The 26646-nt window shown below is 41.8% G+C and overlaps 1 protein-coding gene across 1 annotated transcript in view; it reads left to right on the forward strand.

Annotated features, from left to right (window-relative positions):
• LOC139385526 (CD166 antigen homolog A-like) overlaps positions 1-26646 on the forward strand; it is a 68167-nt gene that overhangs the window by 39998 nt on the left and 1523 nt on the right. Inside the window, exons 2-15 of the mRNA XM_071130649.1 lie at positions 16272-16378; positions 18048-18249; positions 18417-18481; positions 18937-19024; positions 19310-19468; positions 20501-20625; positions 20879-21011; positions 21585-21697; positions 22027-22153; positions 22428-22549; positions 24022-24154; positions 24750-24779; positions 26273-26384; positions 26494-26644. Coding sequence (XP_070986750.1) covers positions 16272-16378; positions 18048-18249; positions 18417-18481; positions 18937-19024; positions 19310-19468; positions 20501-20625; positions 20879-21011; positions 21585-21697; positions 22027-22153; positions 22428-22549; positions 24022-24154; positions 24750-24779; positions 26273-26384; positions 26494-26608 — 1631 coding nt within the window. The 3' untranslated portion in view covers positions 26609-26644. The remainder of the gene's footprint in view (positions 1-16271; positions 16379-18047; positions 18250-18416; positions 18482-18936; positions 19025-19309; positions 19469-20500; positions 20626-20878; positions 21012-21584; positions 21698-22026; positions 22154-22427; positions 22550-24021; positions 24155-24749; positions 24780-26272; positions 26385-26493; positions 26645-26646) is intronic.

A 26646-nucleotide genomic window follows, 5' to 3' on the forward strand; every position in this document is an offset into this window, starting at 1 on the left:
CCACACTTTCTCCACACAGAAGACACACAGGTTTTCCAGCTACCTTCGTGAACATATACTCCGACTCCCACCTTGTTTGAAACCCCCGGTTCTCAGTATCCACCTTCCGTTTTGCCATTTTTGATGGGTATCTGAAAGTTAATTTTACTGTGATGCTGACGACTGCTGTGCCAATAAATATTGAAATGAAGCAGCCTACTGCTCGGTGCGTCACCTTTGCATTGTGGGAAATGTAGTATTGGTGCGTGTAAAAGATCTGCGGGCTGCCGGCTTGCTGCGGGCCGGTTCTAATAATAAATCAAGATCATCCCAGGGGCCGTAAAAAACCTTCTTGCGGGCCGGATGTGGCCCGCGGGCCTTGACTCTGACATATGTGGCGTAGAGAGAAAAGTGCATAAAAAGGGAATTGTGTTCCCCATATAGAATTTTGTTTGGATGTCAATGCAACCAAATATCAACATTTGAAGAATATCTTTTGTGCCACTGACTTAGTCTGGCCTTAATTCCAGTTTGTCTACAAATGAATACTTCAACTTGTCTGTTAGCATGGAAATAACTGAATTAGCAGGGAGCTAATGCGACCATTACATTTAGAACATCAAATCAAAATCAAATCAAAGCAAATGTATTTGTCACATACACATGGTTAGCAGATGTTAATGCGAGTGTAGCGAAATGCTTGTGCTTCTAGTTCCGACAATGCAGTAATAACCAATGAGTAATCTAACCTAACAATTCCAAAACTACTACCTTATACACACAAGTGTAAAGGGATAAAGAATATGTACATAAAGATATATGAATGAGTGACGGTACATAGGCATAGGCAAGATGCAGTAGATGGTATCGAGTACAGTATATACATATACATATGAGATGAGTAATGTAGGGTATGTAAACAAAGTGGCATAGTTTAAAGTGGCTAGTGATACATGTATTACATAAAGATGCAGTAAATTATATAGAGTACAGTATATACATATACATATGAGATGAGTAATGTAGGGTATGTAAACATTATATTAAGTAGAAATAACATACACACAAAAGCACATCACTGGAAGCCCCCAATATCTAAATGGGTACCGTAAACATACATATATGATACATACATATATATCAATATATATATATATATATATATATATATATATATATATATATATATATATATATCCAACATGTAATTAATAACATACACACACACACATACAGTACCAGCCAAAAGTTTGGAGACACCTACTCATTCAAGGGTTTTCCATTATTTTTTACTATTTTCTACATTGTAAAATTATAGTGAAGACATCAAAACTATGACTGTTGAAAAGCATTCCTCATGAGGCTTGTTGAGAGAAAAAGGGGGTCTGAATACTTTTGCACTGTATATATATCTCAATGTCTGTCGCCAAGTGAACACATTGTAAATACTATTTCAGAAGGTGACCTACTACTTGCATGTCAATATCAGACTGGGAAGAATTGCCGTTCACAATCTCCCCCCCATCTGCAAGCATGACCAATGGTATAACACCTTATTAATATGTAAATTCAGCGAACCAATGGGAATACATAAACATCGAATACATATTTTTGCAGAGGCAAGTGGAAACATAACCAACCTTGTTACACTCATTATAGACCTGACATTTTAAATATATTTCACTATTTAACTCCTGAAAAATACCATGACATGTTAATGTCATAATTCCACTGTCCCGCAGCCCAGGTAGGAAGTTCATAAACTTGATCTCCCTCTGAAAAATGGTGTCTAAACATTATTAGTTCATGTTACTATTTGGTTTGCAACAATTGGGGGTTGTATAAACCTAACTGTGCAGCAATGTATCATTTTACAAATGCGATCTCTCCTGGACCAGTAGGGTAGCTAGCCCAAGAATGAACATGAAACTAATAATTCACCATGGAAACCGTAAACTCTCAGAATTCCATTAATTAATTAACCAGCACAGTGCGGCTAGGACGAGTGCCTTCAGAAAGTATTCACACCCCTTGATTTTTTTCCTCATTTTGTTGTGTTGCAGCTTGAAATTCAAAAATTGATTAAATTGTTTTTTTTTTCACTGCCTACACAGACTACCCCATAATTCCAAAGTGAAATTGCGTTTTTCAAAATGGTTATTTATTAATTAAAAATGAATAGCTAAAATGTCTTGAGTCAGTAAGAATTCAACCCCTTCGTTATGGCAAGCCTAAATAAGTTAATGAGTAAGAATTTGCTTAACAAGTCACATAAAAAGTTGCATGGACTCACTCTGTGTGCAGTAATAGTGTTTAACATGATTTTTGAATGACTACCTCATCTCTGTACCCCACACATACAATTATCTGTAAGGTCCCTCAGTTGAGCAGTGAATTTTAAACACAGGTTCAACCACAAAGACCAAGGAGGTTTTCCAGTGCCTTGCAACTGTCTGGTGAAAAGCAGACTGAAACAGGTTTTCCTCTAGGATTTTGCCTGTGCTTAATTGGTAAATATTGGTAAAAACTGTACCTATTGGTAAATAGGTAAAAACAGACATTGAATATACCTTTGAGCATGGTGAAGTTATTAATACAAAGTGTTATGTTTGGGGCAAATCCAATAGAACACATTACTGAGTAGCACACTCCATATTTTAAATTCAAGCATAGTAGTGGCAGCATCATGTTATACGTATGCTTGTAATCGTTAAGGACTGGGGAGTTTTTCAGGATAAAAAAGAAACGTAATGGAGTTGAGCACAACCTGATTCAGTCTGCTTTTCACCAGACACTGGGAGATTAATTAACCTTTCAGCAGGACAAGAACCTAAAACACAAGGGCAAATCTACACTGGAGTTGCTTACCATTTTCAATACATTTGCAAAAATATCTAAAAACATGTTTTCACTTTGTCATTATGGAGTGTTGTGTGCAGATGGTTGAGAAAATGCTTATAATTATTCCATTTTGAATTAAGGCTGTAACACAGCTAAATGTGGATTAAGGATAGGGGAATGCATACTTTCAGAAGGTACTCAGAAGGTACTCTAGATGCCAATGATTTGTTTAGCATAGCTATGTCAAATTAATAGAATGATTAGACTTAACGACTGGGTCAAAACATGAGAAAATAACTAGCAACTTGTTGGTAGTTGTTGGAAGGATTGGACCAAGGTGCAGTGTGGAAGGCGTTCATCATATTTATTAATGTGAACCGGCAACAAAACAAATGAAGAGTAACAAAACGTCCAGCTTTGTAGGGTTCAAAAGCAACAATACCAAATTAAGATCCCACAAACAACAGGTGGGAAAAGGCTGCCTAAATATGATCCCCAATCAGAGACAACGAATGACAGCTGCCTCTGATTGGGAACCATACTAGGCCAACCTAGAAACAAAAAAACTAGAATTTCCACCCTAGTCACACCTTGACCTAACCAAATAGAGAAATAAATAGATCTCTAAGGACAGGGTGTGACAGTACCCCCCCCCCCAAAGGTGCGGACTCTGGCCGCATACCTGACTCTATAGGGGAGGGTTCCGGGTGGGCATCCAGCCTTGGTGGCGGCTACGGTGCGGGACGTCGACCCCGCGCCACTTGCGGATCCGTCCGGTTTTGGTGACGCCTCTGGTGTGGGGATCGTTGCCGGAAGCGCCGGACCGTGGATCGGCGTCGAAGGTTCCGAACCGTGGATTGTCGCCGGATGCTCTGGAGGAACCGGACCGTCGCCGGAGGAACCGGACCATGGACCGTTCCCGGAAGCTCCGGACCGTGGGGACTCCGGGCCGTGGATCGTCGCTGGAGGAACCGGACCGTGGATCGTCGCCGGAGGAACCAGACCGTGGATCGTCGCCGGATCATCGCCGGAAGCTCCGGACCGTGGATCGTCACCGGAGGAACCGGACCGTGGATCGTCGCCGGATCATCGCCGGAAGCTCCGGACTGTGGATCGTCACCGGACCATGGATCGTCACTGGAAGCTCCGGACCGTGGGGACTCCGGACCGTGGGGACTCCGGACCGTGGATCGTCACCGGAAGCTCCGGACCGTTGATTGTCTCCGTCGGAACCGGACCGTAGATCGTCGCCGGAAGCTCCGGACCGTGGGGACTCCGGACCGTGGATCGTCGCCGGAAGCTCCGGACCGTTGATTGTCTCCGTCGGAACCGGACCGTAGATCGTCGCCGGAAGCTCCAGACCGTGGGGACTCCAGACCGTGGGGACTCCAGACCGTGGGGACTCCGGACCGTGGATCGTTGCCGAAGGAACCGGACCGTGGATCGTCGCCGGAAGCTCTGGACCGTGGATCGTCGCCGGAGGAACCGGACCATGGATCGTCGCTGGAAGCTCCGGACCGTGGGGACTCCGGACCGTGGATCGTCGCCGGAGGAACCGGACCGTGGATCGTCGCCGGAAGCTCCGGACCATGGATTGTCTCCGTCGGAACTGGACCATAGATTGTTGCCGGAAGCTCCGGACCGTGGATCGTCGCCAGAGGAACCGGACCGTAGATCGTCGCCTGAAGATCCGGACCGTGGATCGTCGCCGGAGGAACCGGACCGTAGATCGTCGTCGGAGGAACCGGACCATGGATCGTCGCCGGAAGCTCCGGACCGTGGGGACTCCGGACCGTGGATCGTCGTCGGAGGAACCGGACCGTAGATCGTCGCCGGAAGCTCCGGACCGTGGATCGTCACCGGAGGAACTGGACCGTAGATCGTCGCCGGGAACTCCGGGCCGTAGATCGTCGCCAGAGGCTCCGGACTGGGAACCGTCGCTGGAGGCTCCGGACTATGAACCATCGCTGGAGGCTCCAGACTAGGAACCTTCACTGGAGGCTTCGGGCCATGGATCATCACTGGAGGCTCCGGGCCATGGATCATCACTGGAGGTCTGGAGCGTAGAGCTGGCACAACGCGTCCTGGACAAATGACCACCTTTGCACGGCAAGTGCGGGGAGCTGGCACAGGACGCACTGGGCTGTGAGGGCACACTGGAGACACAGTGTGTAGAGCCAGAACAGGATGTTCTGGACCGTGGAGGCGCACAGGAGGTTTGGAGCGTAGAGCTGGCACAACGTGCCCTGGACAAATGACCACCTTTCGCACGACAAGTGCGGGGAGCTAGCACAGGATGCACTGGGCTGTGAAGGCGCACTGTAGGGCTCAAAAGCAACAATACCAAATCAAGATCCCTCAATCAACAGGTGGGAAAAGGCTGCCTAAATATGATCCCCAATCAGAGACAACAAATGACATTTGCCTCTGATTGGGAACCATACTAGGCCAACCTAGAAATGAAAAAACTAGAATGCACACCCTGACCTAACCAAATAGAGAAATAAAAGGAACTCTAAGGTCAGGGCGTGACACAACTTCAGAATTTTTTTATGAAAAAAAGTATAATATTTGTATTAATATGTTGGCAAGCATTTTATAAAAGCAATAAGGCCTTCGAACCCGGCGACGATCGTGTGATAACTCCCTACTAAGGGCTGTTCTTAGGCCTGAGGTGATAATCCTTATTTGGCTTATTTCTTAAGTAGTTATACACACCGTTCTACTACGAATGTTCTTTGTTTTTATACAATGGCTTGCAAAAGTATTCACCCCTTGGCATTTTTACCCCTTACAACCTGGAATTAAAATGGATTTAAAATGGAACATGCCTACCACTTTGAAGATGCCAAATATTTTTTATCGTGAAACAAACAAGAAATAAGACAAAAAAAACAGAAAACTTGAGCATGCATAACTATTCACCCCCCAAAGGCATTACTGCTGCACATCTCTTGGGGTATGTCTCTATAAGCTTGGCACATCTAGCCACTGGGATTTTTGCCCGTTCTTCAAGGCAAAACTGCTCCAACTCCTTCAAGTTGAATGGGTTCTGCTGGTGTACAGCAATCTTTAAGTCATACCACAAATTCTTAATTGGATTGAGGTCTGGGCTTTGACTAGGCCATTCCAACACATTTAAATGTTTCCCCTTAAACCATTCGAGTGGTGCTTTATCAGTATGCTTAGGGTCATTGTCCTGCTGGAAGGTGAACCTTAATCCCAGTCTCAAATCTCTGGAAGACTGAAACAGGTTTTCCTCAAGAATTTCCCTGTATTTAACACCATCCATCATTCGTTAAATTCTGACCAGTTTCCCAGTCCCTGCCGATGAAAAACATCCCCATAGTATGATGCTTCCATCACCATGCTTCACTGTTGTGATGGTGTTCTCGGGTGATGAGAGGTGTTGGGTTTGCGCCAGACATAGCGTGTTTGCTTATTTTTTTCTTTAAGCAATGGCTTTTTTCTGTCCACTCTTCCGTAAAGCCCAGCTCCGTGGAGTGTATGACTTAAAGTGGTCCTATGGACAGATACTCCAATCTCCGCTGTGGAACTTTGCAGCTCCTTCAGGGTTATCTTTGGTCTCTCTGTTGCCTTTCTGATTAATGCCCTCCTTGCCTGGTCCGTGAGTTTTGGTGGACGGCCCTCTCTTCGCAGGTTTGTTTTGGTGCCATATTCTTTCCATTTTTTAATAATGGATTTAATGGTGCTCCATGGGATGTTCAAAGTTTCAAATATTTTTAATAACCCAACCCTGATCTGTACTTCTCTACAACTTTGTCCCTAACCTGTTTGGAGAGCTTATTGGGTCTTCATAGTGCCACTTGCTTGGTGGTGGCCCTTGCTTAGTGGCGTTGCAGACTCTGGGGCCTTTCAGAACAGGTATATATATACTGAGTTCATGTGACACTTAGATTGCACACAGGTGGACTTTATTTAACTAATTATGTGACTTCTGAAGATAATTGGTTGCACCAGATCTTATTTAGGGGCTTCATAGCAAAGGGGGTGAATACATATGCACGTACCACTTTTCAGTTAATTTTTTTTTTTAAGTTATCTTTTAAATTTCACTTCACCATTTTATACTATCTTGTGTATGTCCATTACATGAAATCCAAATAAAATTTAATTTCAATTACAGGTTGTAATGAAACAAAATAGGAAAAACGCAAAGGGGGGTGAATACTTTTGTAAGGCACTGTAGCTTACAGTTTATTCACTGTTAGTCAGCACCTCTACACTAAATAATTTTTGTTGTGCGCCAGCTTATGCTTTTTATTAGACTATTTTTGATACTAAACTTTAAATGGAGTGCACACATCATTTGTAATTAAAAACAGAGTGGGGTGTTAAGTCTAGTAATTTAAATGGCTGATTATTCAGTTTATGGTTACCATTGTGTCATGTTGATGGTCACCTGCTCCTGTTGCTGAGGATAACCTTATCTTAACAGGCAGCAGGAGCTTTATCCTTTGCAATTGTGTAATTTAGCACATTGCGATTCGTTCCCATTGTGGTCCATTGCACTCTGGACAGTCTTTTTTTCCCTCCAAAATCATTTTAAGTTCTCCAAGAGGGTGAACACAGCTTTATTTGACTATTCAAAAATAACAATTTGAATATGAAATACAAGGAGTAGCTAATATCCAATGGAAATAGGATAACTTGACAACTGCTGTGTTCGGGATTATACTGTATGGTTTTGTGTTCTTGGGAGTGTAAGGTTTAAAACTTGGATTTCAGACTTTTGGTTAAACATTTATATTGAATAATGTTGTGTTCTTTTGTAAATCCTTCTAACTCCTTTTGTCACTGTCCAGTATTTGCAGGTATACCAGGTTCTATTACTGTGTTCAGTTTGATGTGTAACAGAAGGGGTATTGAGTGTTGAAAGTCCCACGTTGGGCTATTAGATCTGATGTGCACATACAATACAGGCTGCAGGATGCCACTGGTCACTCTGGACAGATCTGTGTGGAAGCGATGGTAACCATGGTAAAAGCATTTACTCCCATTCTAAAGGGATTAAAATTCAATGGGGCATGGGAAACAAATGAAAACACTTCCAATGGTTGCTTACTGTTTGCTAACAGGAATCAGTGTTTTTCTTTGGGGAAAAATAAATACTAAATTGATGTGGCATGTGCAAGAAGCAGTGCTTGACTTGGACCGGAATTGTCCGGAGCGCTGTACCGCCACTTCAACATTTTGGGAAATTGCGTACCACCTCTATAAACCTTTTTAACGGCTTTTTGAGGAGCAACGGAAGTGAACCCTGGAACCCCAGAGATTTTCCGGTGCGTTTGTAAACAACAGCTGTTCCGTCATAGCTGAAAATAGCTAGTTGGCTAAGCTAACTTAGTCTAGTTGTTTTCTCAAGGTCAGTGTTTTTTTACCATAGCATTCGCGGTGGGATGGTCCTTACATTTCCCAAAGAAGCCTCGCAGTAGGCTGCATTGCCTGCATGGATAGTAACATTAGCAGCGGCAGGAGGTGGCAGAGCCAGGATAATGTGTAGCACACGGGTAGTTTTTTAAAATCAAGTTGTATTCCTCTATTCTAGTTCAATCAAGTTCTAACCCTCTATTCTAGGTAATATCAGGTAGCTAGATACATATAAAAGGATATACAGACATCCAATATTAGTTTATTTAATGACACAAAGGTTAGCTTGATCTGCTAAAAAGGACAAGTTAACTACCTAGCTAGTAGCTAGTGGCTAATGAACAAGTTTTCAGTCCCAAAGAGAGAGCTATGACAATATAAAAATACAATTTCAACTAAATATAAAATGTTACAGTGGGGCAAAAAAGTATTTAGTCAGCCACCAATTGTGCAAGTTCTCCCACTTAAAAAGATGAGAGAGGCCTGTAATTTTCATCATAGGTACACTTCAACTATGACAGACAAAACGAGAAAAAAAATCCAGAAAATCACATTGTAAGATTTTTAATGAATTTATTTGCAAATTATGGTGGAAAATAAGTATATGCTCAATAACAAAAGTTTATCTCAATACTTTGTTATATACCCTTTGTTGGCAATGACAGAGGTCAAATGTTTTCTGTAAGTCTTCACAAGGTTTTCACACACTGTTGCTGTTATTTTGGCCCATTCCTCCATGCAGATCTCCTCTAGAGCAGTGATGTTTTGGGGCTGTTGCTGGGCAACACAGACTTTCAACTCCCTCCAAAGATTTTCTATGGGGTTGAGATCTGGTGACTGGCTAGGCCACTCCAGGACCTTGAAATGCTTCTTATGAAGCCACTCCTTCGTTGCCCGGGCGGTGTGTTTGGGATCATTGTCATGCTGAAAGACCCTGCCACGTTTCATCTTCAATGCCCTTGCTGATAGAAGGAGGTTTTCACTCAATCTCACGATACATGGCCCCATTCATTCTTTCCTTTACACGGATCAGTCGTCCTGGTCAGCCCCAAAGCATGATGTTTCCACCCCCATGCTTCACAGTAGATATGGTGTTCTTTGGATGCAACTCAGCATTCTTTGTCCACCAAAAAGTTTTATTTTGGTTTCATCTGACCATATGACATTCTCCCAATCTTCTTCTGGATCATCCAAATGCTCTCTAGCAAACTTCAGACGGGCCTGGATATGTACTGGCTTAAGCAGGGGGACATGTCTGGCACTGCAGGATTTGAGTCCCTGGCGGCGTAGTGTGTTACTGATGGTAGGCTTTGTTACTTTGGTCCCAGCTCTCTGCAGGTCATTCACTAGGTCCCCCCGTGTGGTTCTGGGATTTTTGCTCACCGTTCTTGTGATCATTTTGACCCCATGGGGTGAGATCTTGCGTGGAGCCCCAGATCGAGGGAGATTATCAGTGGTCTTGTATGTCTTCCATTTCCTAATAATTGCTCCCACAGTTGATTTCTTCAAACCAAGCTGCTTACCTATTGCAGATTCAGTCTTCCCAGCCTGGTGCAGGTCTACAATTTTGTTTCTGGTGTCCTTTGACAGCTCTTTGGTCTTGGCCATAGTGGAGTTTGGAGTGTGACTGTTTGAGGTTATACTGATAACAAGTTCAAACAGGTGCCATTAATACAAGTAACGAGTGGAGGACAGATGAGCCTCTTAAAGAAGTTACAGGTCTGTGAGAGCCAGAAATCTTGCTTGTTTGTAGGTGACCAAATACTTATTTTCCACCATAATTTGCAAATAAATTCATTAAAAATCCTACAATGTGATTTTCTGGATTTTTTTTCTAATTTTGTCTGTCATAGTTGAAGTGTACCTATGATGAAAATTACATGCCTCTCTCATCTTTTTAAGTGAAAGAACTTGCACAATTGGTGGCTGACTACATACTTTTTTGCCCCACTGTATATCGCTTAAAAATAGTGAAGCATGTCCTGTTTCCTAACCTCAGATACAGAGACCTGTGAAAGCTTTCTGTGGATGAAGGTCCCTAAGAAAGTTCCAAGTCCTAGAGAGACTGAAGGGTATATCTCCTATGGGTTATATATGGTACTGGACTACAAAAATACTGTTAAAAGTAACAATGCATAGGCCTGTAACATGCATGGCCAATCTTGCTCCTAGATATTTAGCTACTGGGTGTGCAGGTTTCTGTTCCATCCCAGCCCTGACATTCTGCTTATTATTTATATTAGACACTATTCATTTAACTAATCAATCATCTCTTGCTTGGGAGTAAGATGAATGTCAAAAGCCACTAATGTAAGAGTAGCGTACTGGCGGCAGAGAAGTCAGGCGCATGAGAGCAAAACGGATTTACCAAGGCGCAGTTTAATAAATAAAACCACCGCTAACAGTACAATAATCAATGGGTAAAACCCGTGCACAAGCATTACAATAAACAATTCCGCACAAGGACATGGGGGGAACAGAGGGTTAAATACACAACATGTAATGATGTAATTGAAACCAGGTGTGTGGGAAGACAAGACAAAACAAATGGAAAATGAAAGGTGCATCGGCGATGGCTAGAAGACCGGTGACGTCGACCGCCGAACGTCGCCTGAACAAGGAGAGGGACCGACCTCGGAGGAAGGCGTGACAACTAACCATTTACATAGGTGTTCTTTGTATGATATGAAATAAAGTGTTTCATTAACTTCTTATGGTATAGGGGACGCTTGCGTCCCACTTGGTCAAAAGCCAGAGAAAATGCAGCGCGGCAAATTCAAATAAAATGATATAAAAATCTAACTTTCATTAAATCACACATGTAAGATACTAAATTAAAGCTACACTCGTTGTGAATCCAGCCAACATGTCAGATTTTAAAAAGGCTTTTTGGCGAAAGCATAAGAAGCTATTATCTGATGATAGCACAACAGTAAACAAAGAGAGTAACATATTTCAACCCTGCAGGCGCTACACAAAACGCATAAATAAAATATAAAACATGCCTTACCTTTGACGAGCTTCTTTCGTTGGCACTCCAATATGTCCCATAAACATCACAATTGGTCCTTTTGTTCAATTAATTCCGGCCATATATATCCAAAATGAAAAGAACAGCTTCCAAATTGCGCAACGTCACTACAAAATATCTCAAAAGTTGCCTGTAAACTTTGCCAAAACATTTCAAACTACTTTTGTAATACAACTTTAGGTATTTTTAAACGTTAATAATCAATCAAATTGAAGACGGGTCTATCTGTTTTCAATAGAGGACGAGAGGAAACTAACGCTACTTTTCAAGTCTTGCGCAACAGTGTTACCCATTTCCTAGATGGCCGTACTTCTTTATTGCACAAAGGAATAAACTCAACCAAATTTCAAAGACTGTCGACATCCAGTGGAAGCGGTAGGAACTGAAAACAAGTGCCTAAGAAATATTGTTTCCCAATGAGAATTCACTGAACAGACAGAGACCTCAAAAAAGCAAAAATCTGAACGGTTAGTCCTCTGGGTTTTGCCTGCTACATAAGTTCTGTTATACTCACAGACATGGTTCTAACAGTTTTAGAAACCTCAGTGTTTTATATCCAAATATATTAATAATATGCATATCTTATATTGTTGGCACGAGTAGCAGGAAGTTGAAATTGGGCACGCTATTTATCCAAAAGTGAAAATATATCTTAAGAAGTTAAGCATTGTGTATTTTTTGGTTATTGAACATTCCCTGTTTGTCTGTTTTATTTGTTTGTCACTCACTCTCATTTTGTCTGATGATACTGCACAGATTTGTCCTTAATCATTGGTGTGGGTGTAACAATCCGTGAATGGCTGACCTAGGATGCAACCCCTGTACACAACAGCATTTCATACCCACAAAGCAGCATCCATTATCATACCAAAACTATGATCTTGGTTGAGCTAAGATAACCATACTTTATGTCTGGGCAGGTGAGATCACCACACGATGGCTTCTAGGGCTTTCTTACTTTGTCTTTCCTTGATTACTCGCATCCTATCTCCTCACCTTTATTGTATTGCAACTGTATTGTCCCTCCCCTCTCACCTTCTTCTCCAATGGGTTTTTAGAAGGGGATGAGGAAAGGAGTCGAGGAAAGATTAATTGAGAAAGAGACGAAGAATAGCCTAATTGACCAACAATCTCTCCCAAAACATGAATATTTGAATCTTATAACACAAATGTCTAGTTAGATACCTTGCTTTGAAGTAGCCTACTTTATCCATTTGATCCCTGATTCGTTGAACGAGGGAATAATTTTAGAAAGACATAATGTTGCAATATTTTATATAAAGGGTGGGAACCATCCTCCAGGATAGCTACTGGGTATGCAGACGTTTGTTCAAGCCCTGGTATAACTACATTGTAGCCTAAACATCAGCTGCTCAACAGGACCTTGATCAGCAGACTTGGGCTGGATCAATAGCCAAGCTTGCACACCCAGGAGCTCTCCAGATGGAGGGTTGACCATATTTTGACAACATGTGACTAACAGTGCAGTTCTACTTTGTGGAGAGGTTAAGTGCCTTGATCAAGGGCATAAGGGCAGAAGATGGTAGGTCTACATGGGATCAGACACAGCAGCCTTTCAGTGTCAATAATGCTTACTTTTTAATGAAGATTATAATAATAGTCATGGAAAATGTGTAACAGTGAATAGGTCTCTATAGCATTTAGTCATTTGTGAAGTTTAGTGAACATAGTCTAATGGACCGACTTGGAAAAAGACAGCACTTCTTTCATCCCAAATCAAGCACTGGAATGCAGTGTATCTGTCACGGTCGTCATAAAGAGGAGACCAAGGCGCAGCGTGATAAGCGAACATTACTCTTTAATAAAAGAGAGAACACTGAACAGAACTAAACAAACCGTGACGCAATATGGCTAGTGCAGCACAGGCAACTAAACATAGAATAACAACCCATAGAATAACAACCCACAGAATAACCAAAGCATATGGCTACCTAAATATTGTTCCCGATCAGAGACAACAATAAACTGCTGCCTCTGATTGAGAACCAATCTAGGCAACCATAGACATATAAACACCTAGACTAGAAAAACCCCTAGACATACAAAAACCCCTAGACATACAAAAACCCCTAGACATACAAAAAACCCTAGACAATACAAAAACTAAACAAACCACCCTTGTCACACCCTGACCTAACCAAATAATAAAGAAAACAAAGATAACTAAGGTCAGGGCGTGACAGTATCGTCTGTAGAGATAGCATACTCTGCTGCTTTTGTTGGGGAGATCCCCTGATGCTGCAATGGAGGTGATTCATTTAATGTAAAATTAAGGACAGTTGAGTACTTTGTTTATTGTTTACGTATGGGGTTAAGGATTTTTACCAGTAAATCTAGCAGATACAGTTTGTTAATTGCCGTCCTTTAGCCTCCAGTCTAGGTGTTTTATTAGTTATATGGCTCTGCTATGTCATTTCCTTTCCTAACCACCCCCTAACCCCGACCTGAACTCTGAAAAGGCTAAAATGTGAGTGCTGTTGATGGCTAGCTGAGCAACACCTTGTAGTCAGTTGCTCCATGATGTCGTGTCTTTAAACTAATCATGTAAATTGAATTAACTAGGAAGTCAGGGCACCACAGAAGATCAGATTACAAAGTTATACTTTTCCAAATATAACTCTTCAGATATTTTAATATCTGATCAATTAGTCTTCTATTTCTGAATTATTCTTTACCTCACGTCACTCATTTGAAAGTCGTAAATTGTTGGTTATCTGCACAAACCCCGCCTTTACTATAGATCATCCATACACCAATTGGCTTAATCATTTATTTTACTAACTAACTAAATAATCACAGAAATGCATAATCAAACAAACAGTAGATATTGGTTACTAACAGATTCCCTAGTGGGATAAGCCAATATGACGGCTTTGTGGACAAAGGGAAGTGGGTGTGGACTCAGAAAGTGCTGGAAAGACAAAATGGATTCATTACACAGTCTATAATTATCGACATTGAAATGCTAGTCATTCGCACATGAACGGCCGCTCATTCGAAGATAATTGCAAGTACATATTTACGGTGTATGTCATTGTTGTCTTCTCTATTGGAATCCGGTCCGTCTGCTGGAGAATTCATCCGAGTCTCTCTCTTTCTGTTTCCCTGAAGATCAAAGTATTTCATGGTTAGAATGGATACTTCAGAGTACTATTCAGAAATGTTCTCATAGATAGGTGTTTCGGCGGTTGTCGGTATTCTCGTCACAGGTTTACATAATTTCTAGCTGCAGACTAGTAATTAGTATCTAAGATTTGCTCTTATTCTGTAGGGATCAATAGTCTCAGAGTTTAACCATTTCCAGATGTGTAGCCAATGTTCCACGTGGTATAGTTTTTTAGTTTTGGGTCTCAAACCTGTGCCACCTCAGTTTACACCGAGGTATACATGGTCTTAACTATTCGCAATCACAGCTCACACTGTGGGTTTGTTTAGTCTGAAGAGGATTTCCTCAGGAGGGGTTTTTATTCGTAACAATAGAAAAGGTGGTTCCATGACGCCAGATCATGTCTGTGCTCACGGGGACGGGCCAATGACTTAGTTAAACTTTAAAGGGAATACAATTCTCTCACATAAAATGTTTAACATCACATTATATCATTTCACAAATAGTTTCATCTTTACTCATTCAGTTTATACAAGAATTAGATGCAAACACCGTAACTGAGAAATGTACACACATCAGAGATATATTATGTGTGTTTCCTGTCCTTCGTGAGGTCACCAAATGAAACACATTCAACATAACTGTCCCTTAAGTGTCCACTGACCCTTCCCACATTCTCACAAGTGGACATATAGTTTCATTTTCCCATTTTGGGGATTTAGGAGTTCGGCCACGTGAAATCCTTTGTTCACTCTGTGGTCTCTATCTGCATGAAAAGGGGAAGAGAGTCTCCGCCAGGAATTTACGACCTGAGATAACAGAACCTGGGTGTAGGAGAGAATGAGAGAGGGGGAAGCTACGATCTACACCCAGAAAGGGCCACATCATGACAATGAGGACCTCTTTTTTCCCCTCTCTATGCCTGTGTGACAATCCCTTCCTCAGTCTCTCTCTCTCTCATGCTGGACTTTGTCTACACAGCAACATATTGTACAGATTGGGGGTGGGAAAGGATGTGAAGTAAAGTGGCTGTAAATAAGCCATTTCAAATGTTGGCTACACTTGTGCATTTTGTTAATGTGCTACAAGGTAGACTGACACCTGTCAATTAACAACCTGATAGATATTTATGAAGATGAGTTGACATTCCCCACAACAGTCAGTAAGACCTGATTTCATTTGAAAGTCAATAGATCTCGGGCTGTGTTAAATATAATTAGATTTTCCCACAGACAAGGCCTCCTGAGTGGCGCAGTGGTCAAAGGCACTGCATCGCTATGCTAGCTGTGCCATTAGAGATCCTGGTTCGAGTCCAGGCTCTGTCGCAGCCTGCCGTGACCGGGAGACCCATGGGTCGGTACACAATTAGCCCAGCGTCGTCTGGGTTAGGGGAGGGTTTGGCCGGCAGGGATGTTCTTGTCCAATCGTGCACTAGCAACTCCTGTGGCAGGCTTGGCGCAATGCATGCTGACATGGTTGCCAGGTGTATGGTGTTTCCTCTGGCACAATGGTGTTAAGCGGGCATTGTGTCAAGAATAATTGTTGTACATATTTTTTTTACTTTTACCCCTTTTTCGTGGTACCCAATTGGCAGTTACAGTCTTGTCTCATCGCTGCAACTCCCGTATGACTCGGGAGAGGCAAAGGTCGAGAGCAGTGCGTCCTCCGAAACACAACCCAGCCAAGCCGCACTGCTCTTGACCTTTGCCTCTCCCGAGTCATACGGGAGTTGCAGCGATGAGACAAGACTGTAACTGCCAATTGGATACCACGAAAAAGAGGTAAAAGTAAAAAAATATGTACAACAATTATTCTTGACACAATTTTCCTGACTGAGTAAATGACCAGTAAATTCCTTTTCCTGACTGAGTAAATGACCATGTGTTTTTCTCTCTCTCTCAGTGAGCGCTATGGATACTGTTATCGGCCTGTATGGAGAGACCGTTGAGGTGCCATGCAACAATGGAGCCCCCAAACCAAAGGACCTGTTCATAACAAAATGGAAATACGTAAGTTGTTGATATACACTGAGTATACAAAACATTAGGAACACCTTCTTAATATTGAGTTTCCCCCTCTTGCCCTCAGACCAGCCTCAATTAATCAGGGCATGGACACTGCAAGGTATCCCACAGGGATGCTGGCCATTGTTTACTCCAATGCTTCCCACAGTCGTATCAGGCTGGATATCCTTTGGGTGGTGGACCATTCTTGATACACAATCCATCCACCTGACAGGCGTGGAATATCAATAAACTTATTAACCTCTCTAGGGTACGTGGGACGCTAACGTCCCACCTGACCAACATTCAGTGAAAGTGCAGGGCGCCAAATTCAAACTACAGAGATCTCATTATTAAAATTCCTCAAACATACATGTATTATACACCATTTTAAAGATAAACTTGGTGTTAATCCCACCACAGTTTCCGATTTCAAAAAGGCTTTACGACAAAAGCATGCCATGCGATTATGTTAGGCACAAAAAACACAGCCATTTTTCCAGCCAAAGAGAGGAATCACAAAAAGAAGAAATATAAATAAAATGAATCACTAACCTTTGATGATCTTCATCAGATGGCACTCATATGACTTAATGTTACACAATACATGTATGTTTTGTTCAATAAAGTTCATATTTATATCCAAAAATCTCTGTTTACATTGGCGCGTTGTTATGTTTTGCCTCTAAAACATCCGGTGACAAAACATCCGGTGAAAGTGCAGAGAGCTACGTCAATTTACAGAAATACTCATCATAAATGTTGATGAAAATACAACTGTTATACATGGAATTAAAGATATACTTCTCCTTAATGCAACCGCTGTGTCAGATTTCAAAAAAGCTTTATGGAAATAGCACACCATGGAATAATCTGAGTACAGTGCTCAGAGACCAAAACAAGCAATACAGATACCCGCCATGTTATGGAGTCAACAAAAGTCAGAATTAGCATTATAATTATTCACTTACCTTTGATGATCTTAATCAGAATGCACTCCCAGGAATCCCAGTTCCACAATAAATGTTAGTTTTGTTTGATAAAGTCCATCATTTATGTTCAAATACCACCTTTTTGTTTTTGTAATTTTGCACGCCCAATTTTTCAGTTTTTGATTTGTTAAAAAAGTTTGAAATATCCAATAAATGTCATTCCACTTCATGATTGTGTCCCACTTGTAGTTGATTCTTCACAAAAAAATACAGTTTTATATCTTTATGTTTGAAGCCTGAAATGTGGCAAAAGGTCGCAAAGTTCAAGGGGGCCGAATACTTTCGCAAGGCACTGTATCTGTGACCAACAGATGCATATCTGTATTCCCAGTCATGTGAAATCCATAGATTAGGGCCTAATGAATTTATTTCAATTGACTGATTTCCTTATATGAACTGTAACTCAGTAAAATCTTTGAAATTGTTGCATGTTGCATTTATATTTTTGTTCAGTATATATGTATACACGTCCTCTTCAAGCTTTCAAACTTCCAGAGCAGCAACAGTGTAAAAATAATGATTAGATATTCTAAAATATCTGTTAATAAGTCATAAACTAAGTCTATTTAGCTCCTTCACCATTAGTGGGTGAATGATATGTTCAATGGTTTCTATACCAAGTCCTACAGTAGTACAGCTCCGTTAGCTAGTTTTTTAATACCCAAACTGTTTTATATTTCCAGGACAATGGGGACCTGCTGACCCAGCTGAAAGACCAGGATGCCTCTGTCATAGCCACCAACCAGTACAAAGACCGTGTCAGCATGGCCGAAAACTCCAGCCTGCTGATTGCTGCAGCATCACTGAAGGATGAGAAGATTTTCACCTGCATGGTGGTGGCTGGGGCTGACATCTCAGAATACCCTGTCAAACTCCTTATCCACAGTGGGTACAGAAGGGCAATATTGCAACCATACTAATGCATGCTATAGAATGGGCCTTTGAGGTACAGGTCAATGCTGTGCTGTGTGATATTATGATGGTTAGCCAGAGTGATAGTGAGTGCTTTCTGAGATGCCTAAAGCTTGTTAATGTTATTAACTGTTCTACAGAGGCTCCAACCGGAGTGGAGATCACAGCCCTAGCCGCAGAGCTGGAGATTGGCAAACCAACCCAGGTAGGTTCATCATATGCTTTTGCTTATGCCTACATTATATTAAGCAGGAATATCAAGGGAAATTGTTCATTGGAGATGAAGTATCTTGAGGCAAACTAAAGAAGAACGGTGTGGCTGGAATGAAGAGTGCTTTGAAGTGATCCTGATGAATTAGTAAACAGCAGAATATCCCTCCTCCAATTAAAACAACCATGGGATGGATCTAAGAGGAGGTTTAAAATGCTTTGGGCATTTCATGCTACATGGGGGGGGGGGGGGTCACAAATGCAGTAGATCCACCACAGATGAGAGCTAATTTGCACAGATATTTTATCAATTAAGCAACAAAAATATTGGAATTTTATTGAGCTACTTTTATAACGTAAGGATTTTCCAACCTTTCGTATGCCCTTGTGGATTGTTCTAAAATACGATTTTTCCACTTTTTTCCTCGCTTTGTTTTATCGTCTGCACAGCTAGGGCAGTGCAGCGCCCCTGATTCCAACCCAGCTGCCAACATCACATGGTTCAAGAACAAGAAACATCTGGTGGCGGATGGGAAAGGTACGTTATTGAAGTTCTGATAGATTATTTACAAGTGGTAAACAACTGCAGGGGGCTGAAGATTGCACATTCACACATTTCACTTGTTTGGTGTGAGATTCCACAAGAACCGAGTAGTTAAATATCACCTCTCGAGCTACATATTTTCTTCAATTCTCATAAATGTGTCTGTTTCTACAGGATCCAAAATGTCAGTAACTTGGTGATCATATTATTGTTTATCTGTGTGTCGATATGCTACTCTGTAACCATACCATTTCTAATCAGTATTGTTGTTATTTTTAGGCATTATAATCAGTTCCAAAGTGAAGGTGGACGAAGTCACTGGCCTCACCACCACTTCCTCCACTCTTCAGTACACAGCTGAGAAGGGAGACACAGATGCTCTGTTCACCTGTGGGACCCTGAACGCATTGTCCTCCCCAGTCTCCTTCACTGTCACCTGTAAGTAACCAGAGAGCCACCAAACTACTCCAACTACCCAAAATAGCCCAACTACCTAAACTGCTCCAACTAACTACCCAAACTTGCCCAACTACCTAAAAGGCCCCAACTAACTAGCCAAACTGCCCCAAAGACCTAAACTGCCCAAACCAACCTCAAACTCCCTCAACTACCCTTACTACCTAAACTACCCAAGATGCCCCAGCTACCTTAACTGCCTCAACTATCCTAACTGCCTGTAACTGCCCTAACCGACACAACTTCCCTAACTGCTGTCTGTCCTAGGAAGGCTATTGATCTGCTATCAGCCTCAGCAGCCAGCAGTCAGTGTATCGACAACCAGATTGATGGCTGTTTTATTTTCAAGTTATAGTCCGATCATTTGTGCCTCTATGGCTCTTTTCTTGCAGCCCAGACAGACAAGAATAATGACACAATAATGACACTAATTTAAAAATTATGTGTCCATGAGTCTGTTGTGGGAGTGATTCGGAGCGTAGCGTTCGAGGAATAGCATAGTCGATGTTATTCACTCGAAATGGCCCTTTAAATAGTACCTCGGCGGCTGTTTGAATCCTGTTTTTAAAGAAATGTTGGCAATTTGGCTGATCTGGAGCAGCATCATTAATGTTTGAAAGGAGAATTTTGTCTAGAGCCTCGGGGTGTGGCTGCCGTTCGACCAGCTTCGTCGCTGCATTCAAAAGCAGCCATCGCCACAGGAACACACTCAGAAATGGAGTGTACAGCCCTGAGGACGTCACTAGCTTGGCTAGTCTGCTTACTGAGATGGTCTTAGAAGCCCTGTCTGCCCAGGGTCACTGTGATGGTCTCAGAAGCCCTGTCTGCCCAGGGTCACTGTGATGGTCTCAGAAGCCCTGTCTGCCCAGGGTCACTGTGTTTCAGGTCTCAGCCTGACTGTGTCCTCCTCCTCTCCGGCTCCTGTTCTCACTCTCTGTCTCTCCTCTCCATCTCTGCTGCTCTCTTGCTCCTGTTCTCTCTCTCCTGGTATTTCTCTCTCTCCTCTCCCTACAGACCCCACAGAGAGGGTCAGTCTACATGTCATTTCTAAAGGGCCCCTTATGGAAGGAGACAACGTGACTCTGAAGTGCAAGGCCGACGGGAACCCACTTCCCACCAGCTTCAACTTCCACATTCAGGCAAGCTCTCAATGACATGACTCCACTATCCTCCCACACAACCAGAAACCCCACCTGGCATATGCCCTTAGTTCTTAATCTGACCCCTTTAATTACTTGCCTTCTACTGCCATTGTCCTCTTTAACCCAGTCAAACCCTACACCTGGACAAACTCTACATGTCTTACAGCATCCACCCTGTCTGTGAAGCGCTACATTAACCTAGACTCAAACCCATCTGAGAGTTTCAAAATGTATCCTTATGTTCCTAAAGAGAAAGGTGGTGAAGGTGGAGAACTCTGACTCCTACACTGTGACTGATGTCACACGTGACAGCACAGGGGAATACAAGTGTTCTATCATTGACAATGCCAAGATGGAAGACTCCAAGAACATTACCATCAATTGTAAGTCACTCTTTATCTACAGATATCTTTATCAATGTTTTAAGCTAGCGAGCATTAGTTCTTCAATTAAGTTATGTATTATCTTCAACTGAAATACTGCCAGCAATTTATTTAACAATGCTAGGCCAGCAATGGATTCATGGGAAATACCAGCCATAATGATAGCCCATTTCCTGCTACTATAGATTGCGTTTGGAAGTGTGTGGGAAAATTACTTATCATCTAATTCATAATTCATTCTTTGTCCGGCAGTATAAAGTCATTAGGGTTATTTTTCTCAAAGGGGAACATTGTCAGAGTATATTTCCGTTTGCAACCGCATCCCTCAGCAGGAAAGGACATACGGTTTGTTAGAGAGAATAGAAGCCGAGCATCTCGTCTCACGCTGTGAGGTGAAAATACTTGGAAAGCTCACTTCCTTTAATGCGTTAAATAAGCTGGATCAATGCGGACGTGCTGAGGCTTCTATAGGGAGCTGATATGGTTTTCAACAGGAGTGCTGTGGCCCCTTCTCCTCGAGGCGGTTAACTGCCTGCTTACAGTGTGTCTTTCTCCTCCCTTCCTCCCTTTCAGACCTGGATATGAGTTTGAGCCCCTCTGAGAAGGTCATGAAGAGCGCCGGCGAAAGCTTGGCTCTGAACCTGCAGATCGATGCATCTGGAGAACTCAGGGTGTCCTGGACTAAGGTAAGACTAAACAGTACCAAAGTTATTATAAGGCCTAGATTTATGTTTTTGGTTGGAAATGGGTGATAAAACCTTATTAAAGCAATAAGATGACTTCAGCGTGTTTTTCATAATTTAAATGAATGTGAAGGGCGCCTAGTGGTAATGAGCATTGGGCCAGTAACCAACAGATCGCTGGTTCAAATCCCCGAGCCGACTACATGAAAAATCTGTCGATGCGTCCTTGAACAAGGCACTTAACCCTAATTGCTCCTGTAAGTCACTCTGGATAAGAGCGTTTGCTAAATGCCCAAAATGCAAATGTAATGGTTGATCTTATATCATTCCAGGACAATGGCAAGCTAGACAAAATGCCAAAGTTTGACAAGCTGACCTACTCTGATTCTGGAAAGTATGAGGTTGTGGTCACCATGGGCGCTCTCATCAAGAAAGCCTCTTTCGAGCTGGTCGTTGAAGGTAAAGACTTTGGGACATTTACTCAGTTAAGGCTTTTGTGCTGTTACTGGTCACATTCAACACTGTTTTTCAAAGATAGATTTTTGTACCTGTTGCTAATGATAGACCTTTATTCAAAGATCCTGATTCCCCAGTAGCTGTTTCACTTCAGGGAGAGGCTTTCTCCATATTTGTTTGTGTTGTCCATACATCATGTGGTGTTGTTGCATGGCATGGTGCAATCATTTTCTTATTCGTTTTGGTGTAGCTGAGGAGGTCATGCGTCTTCTTACAGGTATTCCAGTCATCCGGCGGTTGGCCAAGCAGCGTGGCGAGGACGGCCAGCACAAGGTACTGACCTGCGAGGCTGAGGGCTCCCCCAAACCCACTGTGGCCTGGAGCGTTAACGGCACCTCGGTATGAACAAACACAGACATCTTCACTAAGGTGCCAGGACACTCCACTGACACACATGAGGTGCCATTAGACTTCACACTCACAGGGACACTCATTATACAGACCACACATACTGTATTTATCCATCAGTTACTGTAAAATGCACAACACCCTTATCTATCCTGGAATAGCAGTAAAGACTCATAAAATCATTTGTCTATCTGGAATTCTCTCAAAGCAACACCTTGTGCCATGCACCCATTTTTCTGTGGCGTGCCATCACATGAATGGAACGGAACACACAAATCCTCGCCATCTTTCCGGGTGTGTTACTACCGATATGAAAGCAGCTCCTGACCTTATAGAAACAGTCAATTTAAGCTTCCTTTTATTGGAATCTGTCAGGAAGCCAGGGAACTCTAAATCTGGGAGGTTTACAGTCAATGAACCTTTGGATGTCTTTGTACTGAATCAGTGCTTGTGGTATTTTACTGTCCACACTTTTTCAGACAGACAAACTTCCCCCACAATGTATTTCACTATGTTACTATTTGTGACTTCCTAAGTAACTTCTCTTCTTGAAACTTTTCAGACTGACACTTCCCAAACTGATGGACTGTTTTTGTAGATAGGTTTCCTTCTCTCAGATGCACACCACGTTTATTATGCATTGGTCTGTCATGAAGACAAAGGATTTTTGTTCTTGGCGTACCTGTGTGTGCACTGATAGCACAGCTACACAATGAGCCAGCGTGAGATTGTGTGTGTGTGTGTGTGTGTGTGTGTGTGTGTGTGTGTGTGTGTGTGTGTGTGTGTGTGTGTGTGTGTGTGTGTGTGTGTGTGTGTGTGTGTGTGTGTGTGTGTGTGTGGTCATGTCCCATGACCACACACACACCCATTGGGTCTGCATGATTAATCCACTCCAAAGCTGCACTGACCTCTTTCGATTAATGTTCTATGGCTGAGTCACTCACACACAGTAATTTAGTCACAGCTCACATTTCTGCGCATCTGGGGACAAACACACCAGTGCATTCAACGTTTAGAAAAAAAACCTGTTCACGGTAAATAGGATAAGACATCAAATGTAAGTTTAGTGCTGGCTCTTTTCATAGCAGACGCACCATATCGTATTCTTAGAAGATGTGAAATGGGTGTTGCCTGTTTGTCTAGGGGTTTCTCTAGTCCTCTGCCTCTATGCCCTGAAGATACTTATTTTCACGAATAGGTTGAGCCTCACGAAAATACAACACCACCTCTTAGTGGTAGTACATGAAATATACATATTTTATTTGATTCGAACAACATTCATTATGCCATGGAATAATATAAGATTCCATATATTCCTCGCAATAGAATTCTATGATATGCAGCTTTGTGCTATTACTGAAGAGGAAGCAGCTATGTTCTGCATGGCATTTAAATCTCCATCAGATACACAAGATATACAATAAGCCATTATACACTAACAGCTGAGTCTATTTAATTTTCAGGCTGATGAAAGTCCCTACGTCAATGGGAAGATCTCATACAAGCTGACCATTGTGCCTACAGTCAACCTGACCGTTGTCTGCACTGTGTCCAATGAGCTTGGCCAGGACACCAGGGCTATTAACGTGTCGACCTGTAAGTACAGTGTGGTGGTATGGCCTAAAATTCCCTGTCCTATCCCCTTCCTTCCTCTCTAAAGGGTAACTCATTAATCCTTGTGTGAATCTGGTCGATCACCCTCTCCCGATGCTAACAAACTCCCCCACTGCATGATGATTAGTAAAAAAGTATGGAAATGTTTTATGGAGGGAACCTTGCCATGGGGACCTAGTTCTTGTCTCTAGCCAACCTAAAACATGCTACTATGCATACTGGACATACTATGCATGCTCCTCTGCAATAATTTCCCTTTGGTTTCTGCAGTATTAGATAAATCAGTACAGACAGCCATATCTCATTCATCTTTGTGTTTTTGGAAAAGCATTTTTCCCTTTTTCATTCTTCTCCCTCACTTTTGGTCTGTTTGTCGGGATGCTGGACTATCCTTTCCCCCCTCTGATGTCATGTTCTCAGTTTGCATGCGACCAGGAAATCTAAACAACCCACACCGTGTTACAGTCAATCTAGAGTCTAACATAGCCGATAACACATTGTCTGACCAATAACATTATACAGTATACTTAACTGATTTCTGGGTTGGACGTTAATATAACTCTATATCTGATTTCAGTATTTGAGGAGGTGAGAATGGATAAACAAGGTAAGTTGTGATGATCTTATTTAACATTTCCTGTAGCAAGAGGGAGGAGAGGAGGGATTCTGTAGAAAAATATATAAGCTTCCCAGAGAAAGTGGAATCTGCTATTGTGCATTATACCCTCCAGAGCACAATCTCAGATTAACAGCATCCACAAATTGCCCCACTGCTGAAACGCTGTTGAACAACAAGATGTGGTGCTGGGGATGTAGGAAATATTTGTTAAGATAAACATACAAATTCTGAGGATCAGAAGGAGTGGAGCCACCAGCATCCTGACAATCTCTCAATGTTATCCATCCTTTCATTTGCCAATATTGTATTTATTACATGTTCACAAGGAGCAGTTCACATTTATCTAAATCATAATACATAATACAGAAGGTTACAAATTCTATAACAACCATTGAATTTTGCTGCATGAATGTGTATACAGTACCTTATTCATTCATATGTATTCATTGACATTTATACACAGGTTTGGGGAGTAACTGATTACATGTAATTAGTTACATGTAAACGGATAATTTTTTCTTCTTCTGTAATCAGTTACGTTACCAGCAGAAATATTGTAATCAGATTACAGATACTTTTTAAAAAGTAGATTATTGGATTATTTTGTAGATTAAAGGATGTTTTGTGAAAAAATACATTGCCACCTTTCTATTTTCTTAATGAAATTAAATTCAGCATTGAAAAAAGGCACAAGTTAAAACTCCATTGGCCTCCCACAGTGAAAAATCTGAAATTCACTACTTTCGTTGATCTGGGACTCAAGTTTGTTCCACCTGAGTGTTTTACTTGCCATTACTGTGATATGTTGTTGTTGTTTATCTACCTTAGTTGAATGCACTAACTGTAAGTCGCTCTGGATAAGTGTGTCTGCTAAATTACCAAAATGTAAGTGTTTTGCAAGTGTTCATTTTTACATTTACATGTTGGTAATTTATCACACACTCTTATCACACCATTGTCAGCAGACTTCTGATACCAATGCAGGATGAAAGGGGGACACAAAATTGTGAACCGCCTTAAAATAAATGGTATAGAAAAGTATTATTATTTTATTGTTTTGTAATACGAGTTACAGGTCTCGAAAGTATATTGTTACCAAATACATTGGATGTAGTAGTTCAGGCTGGTGAAATACAAAATACACAAAAGTAATTGAAATACGTCCACCTCTGGTCAGAGACCACTATGATGACATACCAAATGCGTTTGATTGATCATTTTTGTCTTCTTCTAATACCTCTTAAAGGAAAGTCATTCAAAAGTAAGTAATCAGATTACATTACTGAGTTTGGGTAATCCAAAAGTTACGTTACCGATTACAGTTTTGGACAGGTAACTAGTAACTGTATCAGATTACATTCCAAAAGTAACCTACCTAACCCTGTTTATACATACGCAAATTTATTTTTTGCAGTCTCTTCGTTTGCAGAATGTTCTCGCTTTGTTTCTGATGTTTCTCCTCTCTCTCTGTGCCTTTACAGGCTCATCAGATGACAGTGACACAACAAAGTTGGTGGTGGGAGTTATTGTTGGTCTGCTCCTGGCCACTGTAGTTGTGGGTCTAGCATACTGGCTGTACATGAAGAAATCCAAGTAAGTTCATTAAATCAAAATGCCATTCATATATAGCATGTTATGGTGATGTATGTATTATTATTGGAGGGCTGGGATTTGTGTTAAACAACCTGATTGGTGTTAAAAGGCAAGGCAGCTGGAAGACTGGTGAGAAGGAGGATGGATCCACTGAGGAGAGCAAGAAACTGGAGGAGAAAATAGAGGAGAAGCTGGAGGAAAACAGCCAGAAAGTTGAGGTGTAAAGAAAAGGAATGTTTAAAGAATGAGAGAAAAAAAAGGT

This window comes from Oncorhynchus clarkii, chromosome 27 (assembly GCF_045791955.1).
Source record: "Oncorhynchus clarkii lewisi isolate Uvic-CL-2024 chromosome 27, UVic_Ocla_1.0, whole genome shotgun sequence".
Lineage (NCBI taxonomy): Eukaryota > Metazoa > Chordata > Actinopteri > Salmoniformes > Salmonidae > Oncorhynchus > Oncorhynchus clarkii.